General features: G+C 44.2%; 1 protein-coding gene across 1 annotated transcript in view; it reads right to left on the reverse strand.

The window, feature by feature from the left end:
• Positions 1–19583, reverse strand: part of TPH2 (tryptophan hydroxylase 2) — a 66629-nt gene that overhangs the window by 37875 nt on the left and 9171 nt on the right. The window contains exons 3-6 of the mRNA XM_081211965.1: positions 17975–18158; positions 17770–17870; positions 10698–10765; positions 4278–4474 (exon numbers count right to left, since the gene is read on the reverse strand). Of these exons, the coding sequence (XP_081068091.1) occupies positions 4278–4474; positions 10698–10765; positions 17770–17870; positions 17975–18158 (550 nt within the window). The remainder of the gene's footprint in view (positions 1–4277; positions 4475–10697; positions 10766–17769; positions 17871–17974; positions 18159–19583) is intronic.

Below are 19583 nucleotides of genomic sequence, written 5' to 3' on the forward strand. Positions count from 1 at the left end.
AAAATAAAATGGACGAATTGATGCAGATCATTTAGCTGAGGGGGAAACACCAAGGTTACAATGTGCCAATATCACTAATCACCTTCCTGTTTTATCTACAGCAGCAGATTAAAGGGGGAAGGGATTCAGGGCCACTTTATACATTATACAGGTTTGAACAAAGCATTTTATCTTTAGTATCCTCATAAAATTGTCAACATTAAGGGGGAACAAATACATGCTGCCAGCTGTGTGTATCATACAGGTAGTATATACAAAAATTATCTGAACGGCAAGCAATTTCGTGCTGGGTGGATACTTGGTGCAAACACTGATTTCCCTCTATGTGCAATAGCCTCAGATCTTTCATGAAATCTGATGGCACATTATTCATTTGGAAATCATCGGCAAACATTTCTGTAACAGCAAAGAACCCTGTGGCATCTTAAAGGCTGACGTTATGTTATTATGGCATAAGCTTTTATGGACCAAAGGCACAAAGTGTTATCCTGAGTGATGATGTGGGGTTGATTGTAAACACTGAGGTCGAAAAGAAAGGAAATGCCGAAAAGGTCAGATGGGGGAAGTTACCTTGTTATCTGTCTATCATTTCATTCCATTTATGAAGTGCTTCCTATAAAATTCTCTCAAAACAATTTAACCATTAAAACAAATTTCATACAACTCACAACCCCAGATCCAATACAGAGGTTGGAATTAAAAAATCTCCACTCAAAAGGCTTGTTGAAAAAAAGGAATGTCTTCAGCTGACACCACTCCAAAACTTATGTTCACTTAGGAACAGGCTGGTTCTTTCTCAAGCTCCTTCTCATCTCATTAGTTACTGTTTAGAATTAAATGAGCTAAGCTTAGTCCTATTCAGAGGGGGGGGGGAATTGTGACTGTTGTCTTTGGCTGAGATCACACATTTGAACCTTGGAGTGCTTTTCTATCTTCAAGCAAATAAAAAAAAAGGAACTGTGTTTCAGTGCCCTTCCTCAGGGATCCAGAGAACAATGGAGGATGCACCTTTGAAAGATGCAACCCAGCTCAAAGAGCAGTCAGCCAATTAATGTTAAGTGCTAGTAGCCATAAAGTCAGAATAAAGGAAGGAATGGGAGCTGGGGCAGGTTAGCTTTTCAAGCCATACACAATATTTTATTTTTGATCGGAAAAATCTTCCTCAGGTTCTTAGGACTATATTTTGCTGTGACTTTTCTGCGGTCATAGTGGGAACTTGTTTTGGTGGGGGGGTCTTTCCCCTGCCCCCAATTTAAACATTTAGTATTTGTAAGAAATATTGGCACTCCAAAACACCGGAAAAGGCAGCCTTAATAATACAGTAACTCCCTGAAACTCAAAAGAGATCTTCCAGGGCCTGGAACAATGAGCGGACGCAAGCGACCAGGTCAAATTGAACCCAGAGAAAAGGGGCAAATAAGTCTGACATCTGCCTCATCTTCTTTGACAAAAACTGTGTCAGCATCAGAGACTTCCCACAGCAATTCCTGCAGACTGCAGCACATGCGACCTCAGTGATGTTTGCCCTGGCTAAAACTAATGTGCCCACATTGCATCTCCAGAAGGATAAGGAAAGATTATGGCCTTGGTGGGATCATTCGACACAGGCTGTGTCTACACACACACCATTTACTCTACACCTGGTATGCTCCCACCAGTAGTCTGGGAAGCAGTGTACATGTGATATTAGCCAAAAGCCATGTCTGTCCTTTGGTTTCCTATTAAATACTGTGTGTGGTGATGTGTGATTACCCAAGCCAGTTTCAATCCAAACGGAGAGAAAGAACAGCTGCAAATAAATCCCCCTTTAACTCTTTTTAAAATGGCTTTTTACGTAGGGTTCTGGGTGCAGTCTTCCTGAGGGGAAAAAATGGGTCCGTTTAATTAGTTCATCCTGCCACCTGTGTGCCTCATGCAGGATTGCATCAAGGTCACAATGGCTGTGCAGAAATCCACCGAGAAATCCCGCATGTACACTGTCCTTGGGGTGAGGAAATATACCCCAAGGCCCTGATTGGATGAAGGAAAATCTACACTTCTGTATCCAAGCCTTTTAGTACAAAAACTGGTCTCTGACCTGCATCGAAGGCCTTCGTTCAGATGAAGGATCATGCACTGCAATAAGCTTGTGTCTGGATGAAGCTTGCTGGTGGGTTCCATAATTTAGGCAAGCTAGCTTTGTTGTTTTGGTCTGTACTCACATTCCCAAAGGTTTGCTTTACACTATTAGCCTTTCTTAGCCGTCTTTTATTGGTAAAGGGTTTGTAGTCTGTGCTTGGCCATATGCTACTGAGTAAAGACTCATTCACACTTCCCTTTTTGCTTCATTTCTGAGCACAGGTCTGGGCTTTCCAGGTTGTGTCTGAGTGTCATCTTGGTGTGTTTTCCCCCCAGTACTTTCCCTGGGGAAACCCACATTTTACTGCTGAATCAGCACAAACAGCAATCAGGTTTTCCGAATCTTTCCAGGAAGAAAAGCACCAGAACAAAACAAAACAAAAAAAAGACACACACCTGAAAAACCCACACCTATGCCTAGAAGAGACCTAAGTTGTGTGCTTGGAGCTCAAAAGACAGTGAGTGGACTGTTTGGACTCTTTGTGAATCCCAAGAACATCCAGAAACAACCTGAGCTTCCCTTAGTTCAGGATTGGGAGACTACAGAGGTTCGGGCAGTGCTACAGGGCAGGTTGGTTTTCCCTGGGCTATCTTACATAGTTTGCAGTACGTAATGAGAAAAGCAGCCCAGCATAAGCAAAATGCTTTACAATGACCTGGCAGTGTTTCAAGCCAGATAATGTATACACAACCACAATCAATTTGTTATGCAGTGGGCTGGATGAGGGGGCAACCAAAACGGTGCCCTCCGGATGTTGTTGGACCACAACTCCCAACTACAACCAGAGGGCGCCATATTGGCTACCTCCTGCTGAGAGTGTCAGACTAGAACTGCAGAAACCTTGGTTCAAATTCCCACTTATCCATGAAGTTCACCAGGTGACTTCGGATCAATTCTTCTCAGCCCAATTTTCCTCACAGGGTTGTGGTTTTTGTGTGTGGTTTTTTTGTAGAATACAAGGAAGCAAGAGACTAGTTTGTCACTCTGGGCAACTTGGAGAGAGAATAGGGTTAAAGTGAAGTAAACAAATAAATGAGACTCCAAAACAGAGGTCTCCAAAAGAGGGGGATGAGGAGGAGAGGAGAGGCCTTCTGTTATTACTCTGTAGTGCTACGGGACAAATGTCATCTCCATACTAGAGGAGTTGATGAGGATACACAGAATGCAGCTATAATCAGACTGTCTCTCAGCCTGCTCCAGTCTTGATCTGAACTGAAAGGAAGGGAAGTCTGGCAGAGTCAGTGCTTTTTCTTCTTCTCCTGGTGGTACTCATGGGTACGCAGTACCGGCACCTTCCCCCCAAATGTTAAAAGTGTGGCACATACTGTAACAACTTCCTGGTGAGTACCAGCACCTCTTTTTCTTTTTTAAAAAAGCACTGCAAAGAAGCAATGCCTTTGGGAGGATTAGAAAGGGAGGATTACAGAAGATGAGTCATGAGTAACGCAACTGGCAGATGATCAACATTACCATCTGAGGAGGAGGCTTGGAGCACACCAACTGGTGCACCTTCCAGCAAAGTTCAGTGTTGTCGCTGGAAGAGTGCAAACTTCCAGATCAGTTATGACTTCAGGAAAGGCAGCTGGGAACATCTGGTGACAGGCCCATTTTGGAGGAGAAGCATGACCCCACCACTTCCAGCTGCTTTACAAACATTCAACCATACAAACCTTACTACCCAGGACATATGGAGTCCCCATCTTGAAAATACAAAATGTAGTGAATAAGGAGGCATTGTTCATACTCCATATAAGATTGTCAGTGCACTGGTTTGTTCCAAACACAGAGCTGACTGCTTTGCTTTGTATTCAGATGGGTTTAGGCATGTATAGTCAAAAAGACACATGTCATAATAGAGACGTTCTCATGGGATTGGGGGTCAGCCAGGACTTTTGTGCAAAACTCCCTCAACACAGCGAGAATTTTCTCAGCTGTAACAATTCCCCAAAGGAGAGACGGTAGAGATTCCTGATGGGGGTTTTTCCCCTCCCTGCATACGGATTTGTTCCATAACTGCTTATTCAACGTACAGAATTGCTGTGCGAAGAATAAAGGTATAAACAGCTCTCATTACTTGGCTAATTGTGTAACACTTGAAATGCGACACAATTATTTTTACAGCACCCTTTTTCTGCTAGAAGCCAGATCTGATCCTTACCTTTAAGAAACATAGAAACATCCTCCAGCTGAGGGACATTATCCTCTCGGTAGCCACAATGCTTGGTCAACAAAGGAAAGTTCTTCAAATACTCTCGACAGGCGTGAGTAGGATAGAGTTTGGTCAGTTCCCTGAACACCACTCCCCAAGTTTTTATTTCTTCAGGTGTATAGTCCACTCTAGGGATTGGCTGGCCACTAAGAAAAAAAAGACAAAAGACAAAGGTTTTGAAAACAATTACCTCTCAGTTATATGCTCCCACCAACCCATCATAAGCCCCTTCCAAACCCCCCTAACACAGACAGGCACTGGTACATCAAAAGAAGGAATAACTATTTTTCAGATAGCCCATTCGCAAGTTGCATCCAATGCCTGCTATCATCTCCAGCAAATGTCTGATGTGGCTGTTGTCTCATCCCCCAGGTGTGTCCTGGTGTTAGTCCCCAAACGGATCTTAAAGTCATGCTCTCTTCAGCTAGAGCAGTGGGTCAGATGCAGAACAAGAGTAAGGAACCAAAGGGGCAGAATGCAGCCCTCCAGATCTCTTTTTCTTGCTCTCTCCACAGGCCACACAACTCACTGCCCTGTGTCACAGCCTTCTCAGATGCTTTTACCGGAGTGGAATGTGTCTTCCTTGAATTATGCTAATAATAAGTTTTGCTTTCTTGCTTGGATGAATGGAGGAATGCAGCCTGCTGTACGAAAGTCAAGTGTTATATCCATTGCGCCACCTACTTCTGCATCTTCCCTCACCTGCCCCTAGTATGTGGCCCCCGTAACACTGTTCAGGAGGCAATGTGGCCCTTGTGCTGAAAAGGTTCGCCAGGCCTGTTTAAGAAGAATCTTTTCCCTTCCACTCCTAGTTCTTCACATAGTCTTTGTGTAACAGGTTCACACTTCAAACGCACTTCTTAGAAACAGCTGGGTTTTCTGTACAAGCCAGACATCACACGGAGAGAAGGTGGAGATAAGGGCCTGCCCATGACATTTTGCTGCCCAAATCATCTATGCCCTCAGGATCTGAGATCAACTGTGCACAATCCAAAGGGGTTTTTAAAAAGTTACAATATAGAACATTTCCCCCCAAGCTGGTCTCTCTAGTTAATTTGAACTGCCGTCAGTCCTAGCTGGCATGGGCAATGGTCAAGGATGATGGGGTTGTAGTCCAAAGCATATAGAGGGCAAGAGGTTGGGGAAGGCTGAAACAGTGGTTTCCCTACATATTTGGAGTATGCCATACACGTTAATTTCAGTAATCTCAATGATATGTACAGTTTGTAAGGTAGATCAGTATTATTACAGAGAGAGAAAGACCCAAATAGATGCAGGAAATAGTTTCAAAATAATATAATACATCTGGAGCAATGCATTTTAATAGAATGTCTTCTTAGGGGGCAATAGATTAACATTCTTCTTTTGCTTGCTCTGAAAGGCTATTCTAATGCTATCCTTGTGCGTGTAAATGGTCATTCTCTGTATTAAACACAAGGGCAGGATCGGAGGAGAAAAAAGAATTCTAAAACACTGACTTCTTGATACTTCCAGCTGGAGATGACCGTGCTGTGGATGGATGCCATGGCTGTCAACGTTTCCCTTTTTTTTAAGGGAAATTCCCTTATTCTGAATAGGATTCCTCGCAAGAAAAGGGAAAAGTTGATAGCTATGATTGATGCTTCCATACAACCCAGATGGAGTAATATAGGAGAACCCTGTAGAAAACTAAAAGGGCAATGAATATTACAAGGACATGAATACTACCAGGTAGCTGGCAAGATTCAGGGAGGGAGGGAGGGAGGGAGAAGTGTTATGATCATAGCTGTCAACATTTCCCTTTTCTTGCAAGGAATCCTATTCAGAATAAGGGAATTTCCCTTAAAAAAAGAGAAACGTTGACAGATATGGTTATGATTTGGTTTAGTTGGCTACCTATATTTTGCTATGCATCTAAACAAACCAATAAAAACTATATTGTTTCCTCAAAGAATCCTGGGAACTGTTCAGGGTGCTGGGAACTGTAGCTCTTGGGGGGGTACACTATACAGTTCTCCAGATTCTTTGGGGAAGCTGTAACTTAAAGTGGTATAAGCATGGTTTTAGATGCATCGTGTGGTTGTGACCTTAGTCTCCTACCTAGAAAATGACATTTCTCAGAAGGCTATTGTGAATGTGATAACAATCATAAAGCACTTTGAATACTGAAAGGCCCATTGCTGCCTAGACGAACCCTCTACTATCTCCTCCTTTCAAGACTTCTCTCAACTCCAGTAAAGCAGGATTTATTCAGTATGTTTCTTAGATGCAGGAACAGATACCAATCCTCACTATAGAAGCTGCTCCAATAATAAGTATCCTCTGTGGAGAAAGAATCATCTGGAATTAATGTGCTTCGAGGCCGCCTATTCAGCCTGGAAATTCTCATTAAGCACAATCGTCTTCCTTTCTTTTCTTCCCACCTTCACTTCTTTCTTTCACTAACAAACAATTACAACAAGGGTTTTGCTTAGCTGGGTAGGGGGGCGGATGTTGTTAGCAAGCCGTGGTGGAACTGAATGGATAGTACACAGAAGGCTGAAATGAATCAGAGTTGGGGGTCACAGAGCCTAAACTTCTCACTCAGTGCTCTTGTAATCACAGCATCTGTGGAAGATGGCTGCTCAGCAGCTGCTGCAATGCCTCCAGCAAAGGGGAACCCACCAATTGTCTGTTCCATGGCTGAGCAATCCTTACCATTAGGAAAGCTCTCCTCATGTTAACTAGAATCTGCTCCCTGGTAATCTCCCACCCATAGATTATAGTATCCTCTGGAAGAGCAACAGAGACCAAGCCTTCTTCAGCATGGCGGTCCTTCCGAGGTTTGAAGGCATCTCTCATGTCTCTTCCCCCCACCTTTATCTTCTCTTCTCCAGGATAAACATACCTGAGCCTTTCCATCGTACCTCCTAGGAGTTGACTACTTCCATGCTGCCACTATTTCTGGGTGGGATTCAATTACATACCGTAAAATTCAGGTCACTCAATTAAAGCTGATTGCGAAGCTATAAGCAACAAGCCCATTTTCCCCAAACACTGGGCTTTTTGCAATAAAGAAACTGAGAGGGAAAATGCACTGGAAAGTGTGAGAGAACGTGGTGATGCAAACATTGCCCAGCCTTCCCACCAACAAATCAGTGTATGCCACATGAAGCCACATGAAGTTACCACCTTGCTGAACCTAACCAGGTCTTTTTATGGCCAGTCCCTGGATGAAAGCCCTCATACATGCTACCTTGGGTCTCATGTTGAAAGAAAGATGGGGTACAAATCAAAGATTCAATGCACAGGTTCTTGCTATCAGTATAAACTCATCCAAGAAACCATTAAGGACAGTCACAGAAGGCATACTGTGCTCTAGAAATGACCAGTCACTGATGCTGATTGCATCTTAGGGAGCAAGCAGAATTTCATGGCTAAAGCAACCTCAGAAATACAGTCTGGGTAAATAACAATAGCTGCCAACAATAGGCGTCCCCTACTCAGAAGCAGGGGGAGTCATGGCTCATTTGCATGCATTAATTAAGCTGAATTGCGTACACATTTAAACATTTCCCCGTTTTCTTACACCAGCACAGCAGGGTAGAAGTGGGGGGGGGAGGGCTGGTTTGAAACTAGTCAAGTACAGCTGAAGCTGAGCAGAGATATGCAAAAGGTACTTGCAAAAAGGAACATTTAGGAGATCCATATCCATATAAAATGCTAATAGAACAGCAGTGATCTATCCAGAGAGAAAAACTGCTGCCTCTGCTCACAAGACACAAATGCCCTCCCTCTCCTTACTCTGAAGTGTGTGTGTGTGTGTGTGTGTGTGTGTGTGTGTGTGTGTGTGTGTGTTTATGGGCTTTTAAGCATGCTCTTTTCCTGCCAAGTTTTACTGTTTGCTGAGGGGGAAATAAATGTTTTCATCTCTCCCCCCCCCCTCCTTGTGCGCTTAGAGAACTCAAAGAAGTAGGCAGAAACCACAAACAGGGGAGGGAGGGGGAAATGAGAACTTTAAAAAAAGAAAGCATGAAACAGAAAAGTACATCAAATTAGCATGTGCCTTCTCGGGAATGTGAAGAGTTTGGCCCATTATGAGTAAAATGAGAATGTGATTGGAATTAGCTTGACTTGGAAGCTCGCGTGACAAGAAAATTGCAAAAAGCAGCAGGTATTTGTAAGTAGCGCTGAAAATTTACTAACTCCTGGGGATCGTAATGAATTCAAAATGTAGGCTTGATCTGCAAAGACTTTTTTAAAAAAAGAAAGATGCAGGTGTAGTGTTTGGAGGTGGTATTATTCGTTACAGGGTAAGCCACTCGTGTAAAAGTGCAATCCTGTGGTAAATGTGCTCTAGCTCAAGCTCTTTAGGATTTTGGTTAGGTTCTAGAGCAGATAGGATCTTAAATGGAAGCCAAGATATAATCCAAAAGGTGAAACCAATGCTCTTCTTCTACAAAAAGAAATGCTGGAACTCACCATGAACACCTCCCTTGTTCTTTTATAATGGCAATGGCACCCACCTGAGAGGTGCTGGAACTCAGTTCTGGTGAGTTCCGGCTGGAAAAAATCCTTGTGTGGAATCCCCCCCCCCCACACACACACAATTCTGTGAACTGAGTTAGCCTGACTGGGGGAGAAGGAGAGAGGAACAGGCTTGCTCTTGGGAAGGGAAGTGCATGACCTTTCATGTGGTGGTGGAAGCCATCCAGGGGTCAGCAAACTTTTTCAGCAGGGGGCCGGTCCACTGTTCCTCAGACCTTGTTGGGGGGCCAGACTGTATTTTGAAGGGGAGGGATGAATGAATTCCTATGCCCCACAAATAACCCAGAGATGCATTTTAAATAAAAGGACACATTCTACTCATGCAAAAACATGCTGATTCCTGGGCTGTCCGTGGGCCTGATTTAGAAGGCGATTGGGTCGGATCCGGCCCCCAGGCCTTAGTTTGCCTACCCATGCCATAAACCATTTGATGTGATTGGTGTGTTGAGCTAGCAGCTGAGGTGACAAGGCATGATAGCAGCTCTTCAGAGAGCCCCACAGTGAGGGTGGGGCAAATGGTTCCCTCCCAGCTGTGTTTTGCCCTCCTAGCCCTCTGAATTTATTTCTTTTGATTGTCCTTTTAATTTGTGACATGGCAGACAATGAGAGTGACCATTTAAAGAATGACATCTTGTTTGAGAACAGGAGCAATTTAGGAATAGAAGCCTCTGAAAAATTCAGCGAATAAGGCCTGCTCACTCAGTACTTTCCCACATTCAGGGTGGGTTTTTCATGACAGCTACCCTTATGTTTGATGCATTTTTTTTACGTTAGTTTAATCCTGGGGGGCGAAGGCTGTCCTGTTTTAAAGTATGATTTCCAGGTGCTATACATTTGCTCTCTCTCTCTCTGAAAAGTTGCCCTGCGAACCCACCGTTCAGAAAGCTTTCTTGTGTATTTATCAAGCAATTTCGTACATTTGCAAAAGAAAGTCAACTATGCAGTAAATATGTTATCCACTTAAGGACTTAATCTCATTGGCTCCAACAAGAAGCTTATGCATATTGTTCTCAGCATCGCTCTCTCCAAATCACTCTCTCCAAATGCTTGTCTACAGTTGCATTGCAAGGTGCTCTTGCACTGTTTCTAAACCTGCATTTTTGAATTGGTGCTGTCAGGTTACAAGATTTAAATTGATTTTTTGAGAAAGCAAGCTGCATACTAGTTTTTAACTTCTTAGTCATACCATAAAGTATTTTGCTTGTTTTACAACTTTTGGTATCCCCTTGTTCACACTAGGATCCGTAACATCTTTTTTCCTTATGAAACAAAGAAACAAAAATGCCAGTCATTTAATTCCTGGTGTTAACTTTCTGTTAATTTGACCTCTACATAGCCCATTATGTGAGTTGACATACACGCTGCATGAAGGGGGGTGAGCAGGAATGTCACTGTTCTTCCCCTTCCCCTGGCCCTCACACACCTCTCTCAACCAGGTAAGCTAGAAGCATTATGAGAGTTCAAGGACACATGCCACCTAGGCGAAAATTCTCAACGAAGGTTCAAAGCAGGAGTGTGGCTTAGGAGGAGTATAGCAAGTAGAGAGAGTCAGACAGAAAGGTTCTCCATTTCTGATATGAACAAATCAATAAATAAAGTGATGACCAGAAGTGTCAAGAAGTTCAGTGGTAGGGCGCAGCCTTTGCATTCAAGTGGACAATGGCTTGATTTGGTAAAAGTCAACTTCCTACGTTCCACAGCTCAACTCCAAATAAGCCCAGTTTAGATGCTCACCCTACCAATTTAGTTGTGTAAATGGGCCACTCCTCATGGCTGCTGCTTGATTATCACCCAAGCAGATGGTGTCCTTTTTTTTCTGAATCAATAGCAATTTCACAACAACAAACAAAGTTCTGTACTCACTATTTATAATTCATGGCAACGTCGACAAAATATTTCCTTCTCTGCCGATACACATTGTCCTTAAATCCCTAAAGCAGATAAAAGAAAATGAATGCGTACCAAAGAGAATTAACAACAGAAGGAAAAAATCAATAATCAAAGTGGATTCTAAAATAATGCTTATTAATATTGTAATTCATGCCATTTGTGGAACAGTTAGCAAACATAATGACATTGTTACATGCCACTCCAATCTCTAAGTGGCAAGAGATTCCAGGGGTTCACGTTTCCTTTGGAAATGAGGCACAGCAGAGACTGTGGTGTCTTTATGATATATGGTTTATGTACACATATATAAAACTTGCTTTGTTAATCACCTTTCTTTTGCTCTCCATGATGGCTCTTCATCAGGTGATTTCCTGAGCATGGAAAAAACTGGTTTGGCCTGTATTTTGACACTACTAAATTCAGTGTCTGGCAGCCCATCTTGATACTCCAAGCACTGATTAACTTCTAACAGTAAATGCAGGAATTATTGGTGTCTTGCATCCACAAACTCATAACAAGATGTACAAGAATAGCCCTTTACTGCAACAAAACTTGACTAAGACTATGCACACATCACCAGTTTAAAATGCAGCTATATTGTTCTTTTTCTTATTTCAGATCAAAGCTGGTTCGGAGCGGGGAACACATCAAAATGCAGCACTATACTGTATTTCCTACTCAACAACAGGATAGGTATGGATTATGTGTCTGCCTTTATTAGTACTTTGCTGTGTGTGTGTGTGTGTGTGTGAGAGAGAGAGAGAGAGAGAGAGAGAGAGAGAGAGAGCGCAAGTGCGATACAGAGAGCCTTATGAGTGTATTGTACATAGTCAGTGCACAAGCAGCACACATACAATGTAACATTCCATATACCCATGTAGTACAGTATTTAATTGCTTTTTAAAAAAGCAAGTTTTAGAGGTGGCTACATGAAAACCTGTGGCTCTTTGGTAATCCCCTCTTAAGGGGCTAACGTGTGTCCAAATTTCATGCACCTTTGCAAAAATACAAGAGAAGAAGGAGAAGGAGAAGCTATAGCTTCCCAATGCAAGTCAGTGGGATTTCTGCAGATTTGCTTTTACCGGATCACAATCCAGATCCAGGGCTCGGGGCAGTTCAAGATTGTCTCGAATCTAAATTGGTGTATCAGGGCCCAAACTGGCTTGGTGGAACAGCCGGGATTTCCTGCTCAGGGCCAGCCCAAGGCAAGTTGAAGCTTGAGGTGAAGGACAATGTAGTCCCCACCCTCCACAGACAAAATAGGATGGTCACATGCAAAAGGTGAAAGGGGGCCCTTAGCTATAATCTGTTAAGATACCTCTTGCACCAAAGGTGGAGGACCCCATTTCCAGGCCCGTGCAAAGCTTGTCTGAGGTGGGAAGTCTTGTTAGAATAAAGTTATAAAGTAGAAGACAATGACAAAGGAGGAGGAGGAGGAGGAGGAGGAAGCGGTCAGTACATGGTGGGGGAGGCCTCTGGCTGGCTTAGCCCTCCGAGGCCCAAGCAAGTGTACCCGGCTGACTTTCCTCTCTGCACGGGCCTCCCCAATCCTCATTTACACCTGAACCCTCTACGACAGAAACTGACTGTACAGTTGTACTTTGGTTCTCGAACAGAATGCATTTCGGGAGGCTGTTCGACTCCCGGAATCATTTGAAAACCAAAGTGTGGCTTCCAATTGGCTGCAGGAAGCTCCAATCAAAAGCCACGGAAGTCGTGCCGGACGGTCAGCTTCCGAAAATTGTTTGAAAAGCAGAACACTCACTTCCGGGTTTTGATTGTTTGGGAGCCAAGGCATTCAGCTACCAATGTACAACTGTACTAGTAGTTAAATATTACTTCAACATTATTATCGGCACAGCACCCCCCCCCCCACTGTACTTCAAGGCAGGAAGCTAGCTTTGAAGGGCAGGGCAGGCCATACGGTCCACCTAACTCCAACCTTCCAGCATCTCGCCACCACACAAGAGTAACTGATCTGCTAGTGCAGGGATGGCGAGCCCCTCAGATGTTGTTGGACTTTAACTCCCACCATTCCTAACTATTGGCAGTGCTGGTTGTGGCTGATGGGAGTCATAGTGCAACAGCATCTGGAGGGCTACAAAAAATCAAAGTGGAAGGAGTTTGCACTAGGCTTGTAAAAAGCAAGTCCATTTCTGAGTGCCCCAAGCTTCCATTAGGCCTGATCGACAGTGGAATTTGCTGCCAAGGAGTGTGGTGGAGTCTCCTTCTTTAAGCAGAGGCTTGACAACCATATGTCAGGAGTGCTCTGATGGTGTTTCCTGTTTGGCAGGGGGTTGGACTCGATGGCCCTTGTGGTCTCTTCCAACTCTATGATTCTATGATGCTGATTTTGATAATGATGCTCTAAATCATGAAGAGTTGGGATACCTTTGCCAGTCACAGAACAAAATCTATGGCATTTTCTTTCTTTCTTTTAATTCAATAAACACTGAATTGCCAGAACGGCTTCAGTTTTCCCAAGTTGTGTGTCAGGACCCCGTAACCACCCCCTCAAAGATGAATAAAACACCAGGACACAGAATATTTGGTTAATGTTATTGGGCAAATATTGGCCACAACTTTATTGGTTACAGAATGTGAGCAGTATTGGCTTAGGCATTGAATAGACCTGACTATATCTGACTCCTGCCCGTTGCTCAGGGAGTCCGGTAAGGGTAAACCACTGGAAGGGGGAGCCCCGTTGATACAAACCAACTCAAACTCCCCCAGGGTTCCCACAGGGGTGGTGGCATGGCCCTAGCCCCGCCCCGGGCTTCGGACAAGATCCACACCCCGGATTCCTTTAACAGAATATCCTTAAGCTTGGAGGGGCAGGTGATGACCACACCTCACCTCCCCATCATAAGGTCATCCAATGCCTAACCACCACAAGAGCCCAAAGACTCACCGCCAAATACCCTCACACCTGTAAGCAATCCTTCACGCCCTCTGCAATATCGGCCAACCAGATATCATTTCCCCAATCGGAAAGGTGTTCGCCATCATCTCAAAATAGGGCCATCTTGCTGTAAACAATGGTGGGGTGCGCAATCACCCGGCCACCCAGCATGTGCACTTTCTGTGTCAATGAACAATTCAAGCATTTTTGGATATGATCTGTTGCAGCTGGGCAATCACTGCCATGCCAGATGCGTCTTTCCAGAAGCTGCGACCAAATAAGAGTCATTTTGGGGAAGTTCAGAGCCATATAGTCCAAGTCCTTTTTGATATTTGAGAGCAAGTCCATGCCTTTCCGACTCAGCAAATCGTTTTCTCCCAACTGCAAAACCAAAGCATTGGGAGAGCTCTGCGCATCAGCCTTGGTCCTCACAATTGGCAGCATCTCCTTCCATTGCATCCCACACCTTGATATCCAAGAAATACGGATGTGCTCAGGAAAACCCAGGTGGCATCCCAGGCCACTGGCAACCGCCTATGCACAGGCCCAATGGATGATACTGTGTCCCGCGATCCAGATCTCAACACACTTTGCCCTTGAAACGTAAAGTAACAGAGCAGTGTAAGCCATAGGCCTGCTTAAAATAAGGAGCTGCCACTGCCACAGGTATAACCTTTGTACGCATTGGATCGCCACCGCCCCATGTCTTTTATCCTGTCCGCTGGAAACCCCAGTGGGCAGCCATTGTAGCGGCCCCAATCCTAAATGAGTGAGTGGCGTATTCCCTAGCCAGAAGACCACACGCTTCGATAGCTCTCTGTATTACACAAGTAAACTGCTGTCTAGCTAGACAGGTCCCATCCTCATGCACGAGGAAAGGACCTGGACCAGGGGGCCTAAGATAGAGAAACCTTTTAGTATCCTTCACTGGGCAAGGACCCCTTTGCATGGTCACTGGCAGACGGACCAGTGCACCCTTTCCTTTCTGGCTCTGTTTTCGAGCGACGAATACAAACTACCAACTCAGTGTCAGAAAGCTGAATATCGTTGAGCTGCAAGCCTCACGGTGAAGGACCTGGCTCACCTTCTTGGACCACTTCCCCCACTCTTAGGGCGCCAAAAAAATGCAATGGAATAAGCAGCTGAAAACAATCGGGACTCATATTTGGACCAGCAAATTGAATTGAATTTATTGCATATTCTACTAAGGGGATCAAATGTAATGAGCCTACGCCCATCCCCGCTTCGTGGTTGCAATCTACGCCAACCTTCAAGCGCCCTGCGCACCACAAACTCAACACATGGGTCCGTGAAGTAAAAAGGAGATGGCAGCCGCCTGGATTCTTAAGGTTTTTGCTGCACAACCAAGGTTGCGCAGATGAACCAAGTATTGCAGCACATGGTCAATTGTTGGGGGGCGTGTGATGCCTAATACCCGATGACTGTGCACGATAGGCTAAGAAATTGGACCAAGCTCTTGTATAGGGCCTAAGTGTAGAAGATACAACTGAAGCCAATACTCCCTGCATCACGTCTCGTTTCCAAGGCTCCAGAGATGCTCCAGGAATGGTTCTGGAACTGCTGTGCCTCTGGGGCTAACAACCGGAAGCGGTCCATCTGAAATCGAGATAGCGCATCCGCAACATCATTATTAATTCCAGGAATGAATTTTGCTGAAAATATAATGTTAAATTGGAGGCACCGCCAGACAAATGATCGAAGCAGAGCGGACACCCTTTCTGAGCGTGATGATTGCCCAGGCTGGTTGTCGGTCCAAAAGCAGACGCGGTGATCCCGGAATTCCTCAGTCCAAAGGTGAACAGCTACTAATATTGGGGGAAATCCAAGAAGGTCAAATCACGGATAATGGCCTTACCACACCAGCTAGCAGGCCATTGCTGTGCACAGCAGCGCCCCCTGAAGAATACACCAAAGCCCAAGGATCCTGCAGCATCTGATTGCACCTGAAAATCTGTGGAACAGAAGCCAAACCTGGAGATCTCCTTTTACTGATTTTGGGAGGCGCACCCTATGATGTGGTGATTGAAGTCTGGCAGATAGCCTTGCCAGCTGAGAGCAGAAAGGGCACCCCGGCTCGCGCCTCCGCTTAAATGGTCCCAGCCACACACCCCCAGCCAGCCAGTGAATTGGCTGGCTGGTTGATGACAAGGCCAGGATCCTCCAGGCAACGCGGGACTTCGTCCCCTGCCCCCGGAGGAGAGTAGGTGGCCATGTGGCCCACTGCAACTCCTCCCCACAGTTAAGTGGAGCAGACTTCCCTTCCTGAAGAGAGAGAGAGAAAAGGCAAGGCAAGAGGTTAATTTCCCCTGGCTTTGGAGTCGTGGCTTTTGGCAGTACGTGGGCCTTGCAGTGTGTGTGTGAAATATGAGCTGAAACAGTGCTGCCGTATTAAAAACAGGGATGAAACACAAGGAACCTGCATGGAGGCTGCATTCCTGCTGAGCCTAAAGGATGCTATGATTTCTACCTCATAATTATCTCCCAGAGTGTGAGCAGCTTTTCAATTGCCTTCTTTTTTCCCCTCCCACACCACTAGGAATGCTCATTTAATATCTATATTCTTTAAGTGAAATAGCAGTGGGCATGACTTTAAGTACTCGGGTGATTTTGGAGAGCAACACTTATATGCACCATTTAAAAAGGGGGGAAAGTAATCTAAAAGGTAAAAATGGGGAAGAAAGCAATGGGATAGTTTGTCATTTTTATTTATTTATTTTGTGATACCTTGTGTAGCTCTGTCATACTGAAAATACAGCATAATAGCTGGCAGGGGTGGGGAGCAGGCAGAAAAAATCTATCCCAAGTCTTCTAAGCATCTCTTTTAAGCAGAAGTTGTAGACCATGAAAACGGCCTGAGTGGATTTGCACCTTAATCTGAAATGCATTAGCTGAATATTTTTGGGATCAGTCTGTCATATCGAAGCTTGTCAGGAGGCAGGACAAATCAGAGTGGTGAATCAGTCCTCAGAAAGCAGAAAAGGGAAATGGCTTGTTTCCTGCTAGATCTGAGGAACTTGAGGTAGAGGATGGTAGATTGCAGCTGAACATTAGAAGCAACTTTGTAGGAATATGAACAGGGAAAGAATGGTAGAGCAGATGCCCAGAGTCAATTTCTGGCATCTCCAGGTAGGTTTGGGAATGACTCTGGTCTAAATCCCTCTCTAGAGAGCCACTGTCAGTCGGCATAGACCATAGATGAGGAACATGTAGTTCTCCAGATGTTGCTGGAATGCAGCTCCCATTATCCCTGGCTATTGGCCATGCTGATGGGAGGCTGATTGGAGTTTCAGTCCAACAGCATCTGGAAGGTGATAGATTCTCCATCCCTGCAGTAAAAGATCATTCCCTGTGTTCCTTCTAAAAGCAGTTCAACAGCAGTACCATTTTTCTAGGATGCTGGTGGACTTCTTATTGCTGGAGAACTCCAAGCAGAAGCTTGACAGCGCTGGATTTCCAGTATCAAGCAGGGAATTGAATTAGATAGCCTACAACAAATTCTACGATATTGGCCCATGCAACAAACTGTCATTGCAAAGGGGCAGGTTCAAGGAAACTCCTGAAATATCTTCCGTATCATATGTTGTCACAAAAGATCCCTGGATTTCTAAAGAAACCCACCTCCCTCTTGCATTCAGTGAAGGTTATTGCAATTAGCATCATGGTTATGAAATGAGCTGAAGGGATCAAGCATACTTAATAAAAAAAATGCATCCAGTTCTAGGAAAATACCACTGCCTATTATATTGTACATCTCATGGCTTGGCTTTGCCAACAAGACATTGTATCTCATCCTAAGCAATTTATCATTTCTACAACAGGAGTAAGTAAAAAACAACATGGGCTGCATAATGCACTGTATAACAACTCTCTAATGTTTTGTTCCATTGTTATTTTGTATTTTCTTCCAATTATAGCTATGGAACAGCCTTGGGTGCCATTTGGTGCAAAGAAAGGATATAAATTAAGCTACTTAAGTTATTTTGAATAATAATATTTAATAATAATTTGTTAATTATAGCTATAGTTCTAATTACTTGAAGAAGAAGAAAGTTCAGTTCTTTATCATCAAATTGTCACAAATGTTTACTTGACCAACCTTGGCTGCATTTACTGAACACTTACAGGGTGATCTGCATCCAGTTCAGAGCCGTACATTAGAACTCTTTGGGAACATTTGTCTAATTCAGCAATCTTCCTGGGGAACCAAGGAACACAGTCAAGCTCTGGAGGAAATACAGAGTGATTGGAGGCATCAGATTCTCACTGCTTCTTCACAAAGCTTTGCTAATTTCAAGACAAATTTTGAAAGAGAAAACAATAGCCTTGCCTTCCTCATCGGTCCAGATGTTTTCCGGTGGATTCAGAGTTACAATGTTCGTTTCATACTTTAACAACTGAATGAGCTCATTGAATTCTTTCTTGCTACAGTCACAGTCCACAAAAATTTCTACCTCTGAACTCCTTCTCTTGGATTTTCTTGATTCAATATGAACCATACTCACATGCTTCTCCTGTAGACAGAACGAAAGATTGGTTCATTGACTCACTGAATTCATTTAGAAGAGAAGTGGTTTAATGGGTGTTCTGAACAGGATGTAGTTTAATGTGCATATAAAGGCATTTGAGTTAAGAAAATCCTTCATCTGTATTAAATTACTTATTTGTTATTTTTAGTTCAATAAGTGTGCTGTAAAATTACGCCTGTATTAATTGCTCCATTTTATTAGATATCTGAAAACTGTAACTATTGTAGGATGATTAAAGGTGATTTACCATGGCCATTTCTTATAAAACAGGTGTTCACTGTAAAAAAAAATTATACTATTCAATGCCCAATTTATAGACAAGTTAAATTAATGGGCAAGAAATGAAATAGTGTGAAGATACAAGAAAAGTATTTATTTCAATCTACTTTAGCCTAACTGAACACTGTTACCCCACTTTGCTATCAGCAATAATCAAGATAACATGCCAAATAGCATTCATAAACATATTACAAAGAAACAGCCACATCAAGAGCATGGAAACAATATTCTGTTCTGCAACAAAGTAGTTGCTTTTTCACATATTCACTTCAAGTGCCATGTGAAAAAGTAACTAATGATTGTCATGAACTGGCAGGGCAACGGGGAGGAGGAAGAGGATCCTGGCATGGGATGTAGCCAGGACTGGGACACACCACGGCAAGCAGGGGGTGGCAAAGGAAGTACTCACAGGCCGATGGAGGATGGTGAAGGAATGCAGTTCAATGCACAGGAACCAGAGCAGCAGGACCCATCACCAGAGACAGAGGACTCCCTACCCCACAAACAAGGTGGGTTCTGAGGCATAGGGAGTAGCAAGAGGGGTGCTATTGAAGGCTGAGCCAGGCAAGAGCCCACAGCCCAGCTCCCTAGTTGGCCAGGTGGAGCTTGCTAGCTCTGGAAGTAGGTGCCTGGTTCCTCAGCTGGAGTAGGCTTGGAACAGGTGAGGGTCACATGTCTCATCAAGCACAGGTGCTGCAATCTGCATGCAAAGTATGAAAGGGCAGCAGAGCTAAGGTGCTGTGTCTGCTCTACTGCCCATGTTGATGGACTTTGGCTTGGGACTGTGTCTGGGTTTGACGCTGGACTGTATCCTGACTGCTGGACTTCATATTTGGCCTACTTGGATTGACCCTGGACTGTGTTCCCTGACCTTTGGACTTTGCTCGTGTGGCTTGACCCCCAGACTTTGGACTTGACATACTGACCTGCTGCCAGATAGGCTGGAGGTTCAGGGCAATGATGGAGCTAGGTGTATTGACACCAGGAGGATATTGACACCTGAGATAATCTACAGAGTCTGCCCACCCTTGTACCTGCTGACCAAATATCCGAGGGAAAGAGCCAGGCCTCAAATGTCAACCTCACAATCCAATAGATTCCTGCGGAAGGGGGAAGTTCTTCAAGTATTCT

Source organism: Podarcis bocagei (genome assembly GCF_964188305.1).
Source record: "Podarcis bocagei genome assembly, chromosome: 10".
Lineage (NCBI taxonomy): Eukaryota > Metazoa > Chordata > Lepidosauria > Squamata > Lacertidae > Podarcis > Podarcis bocagei.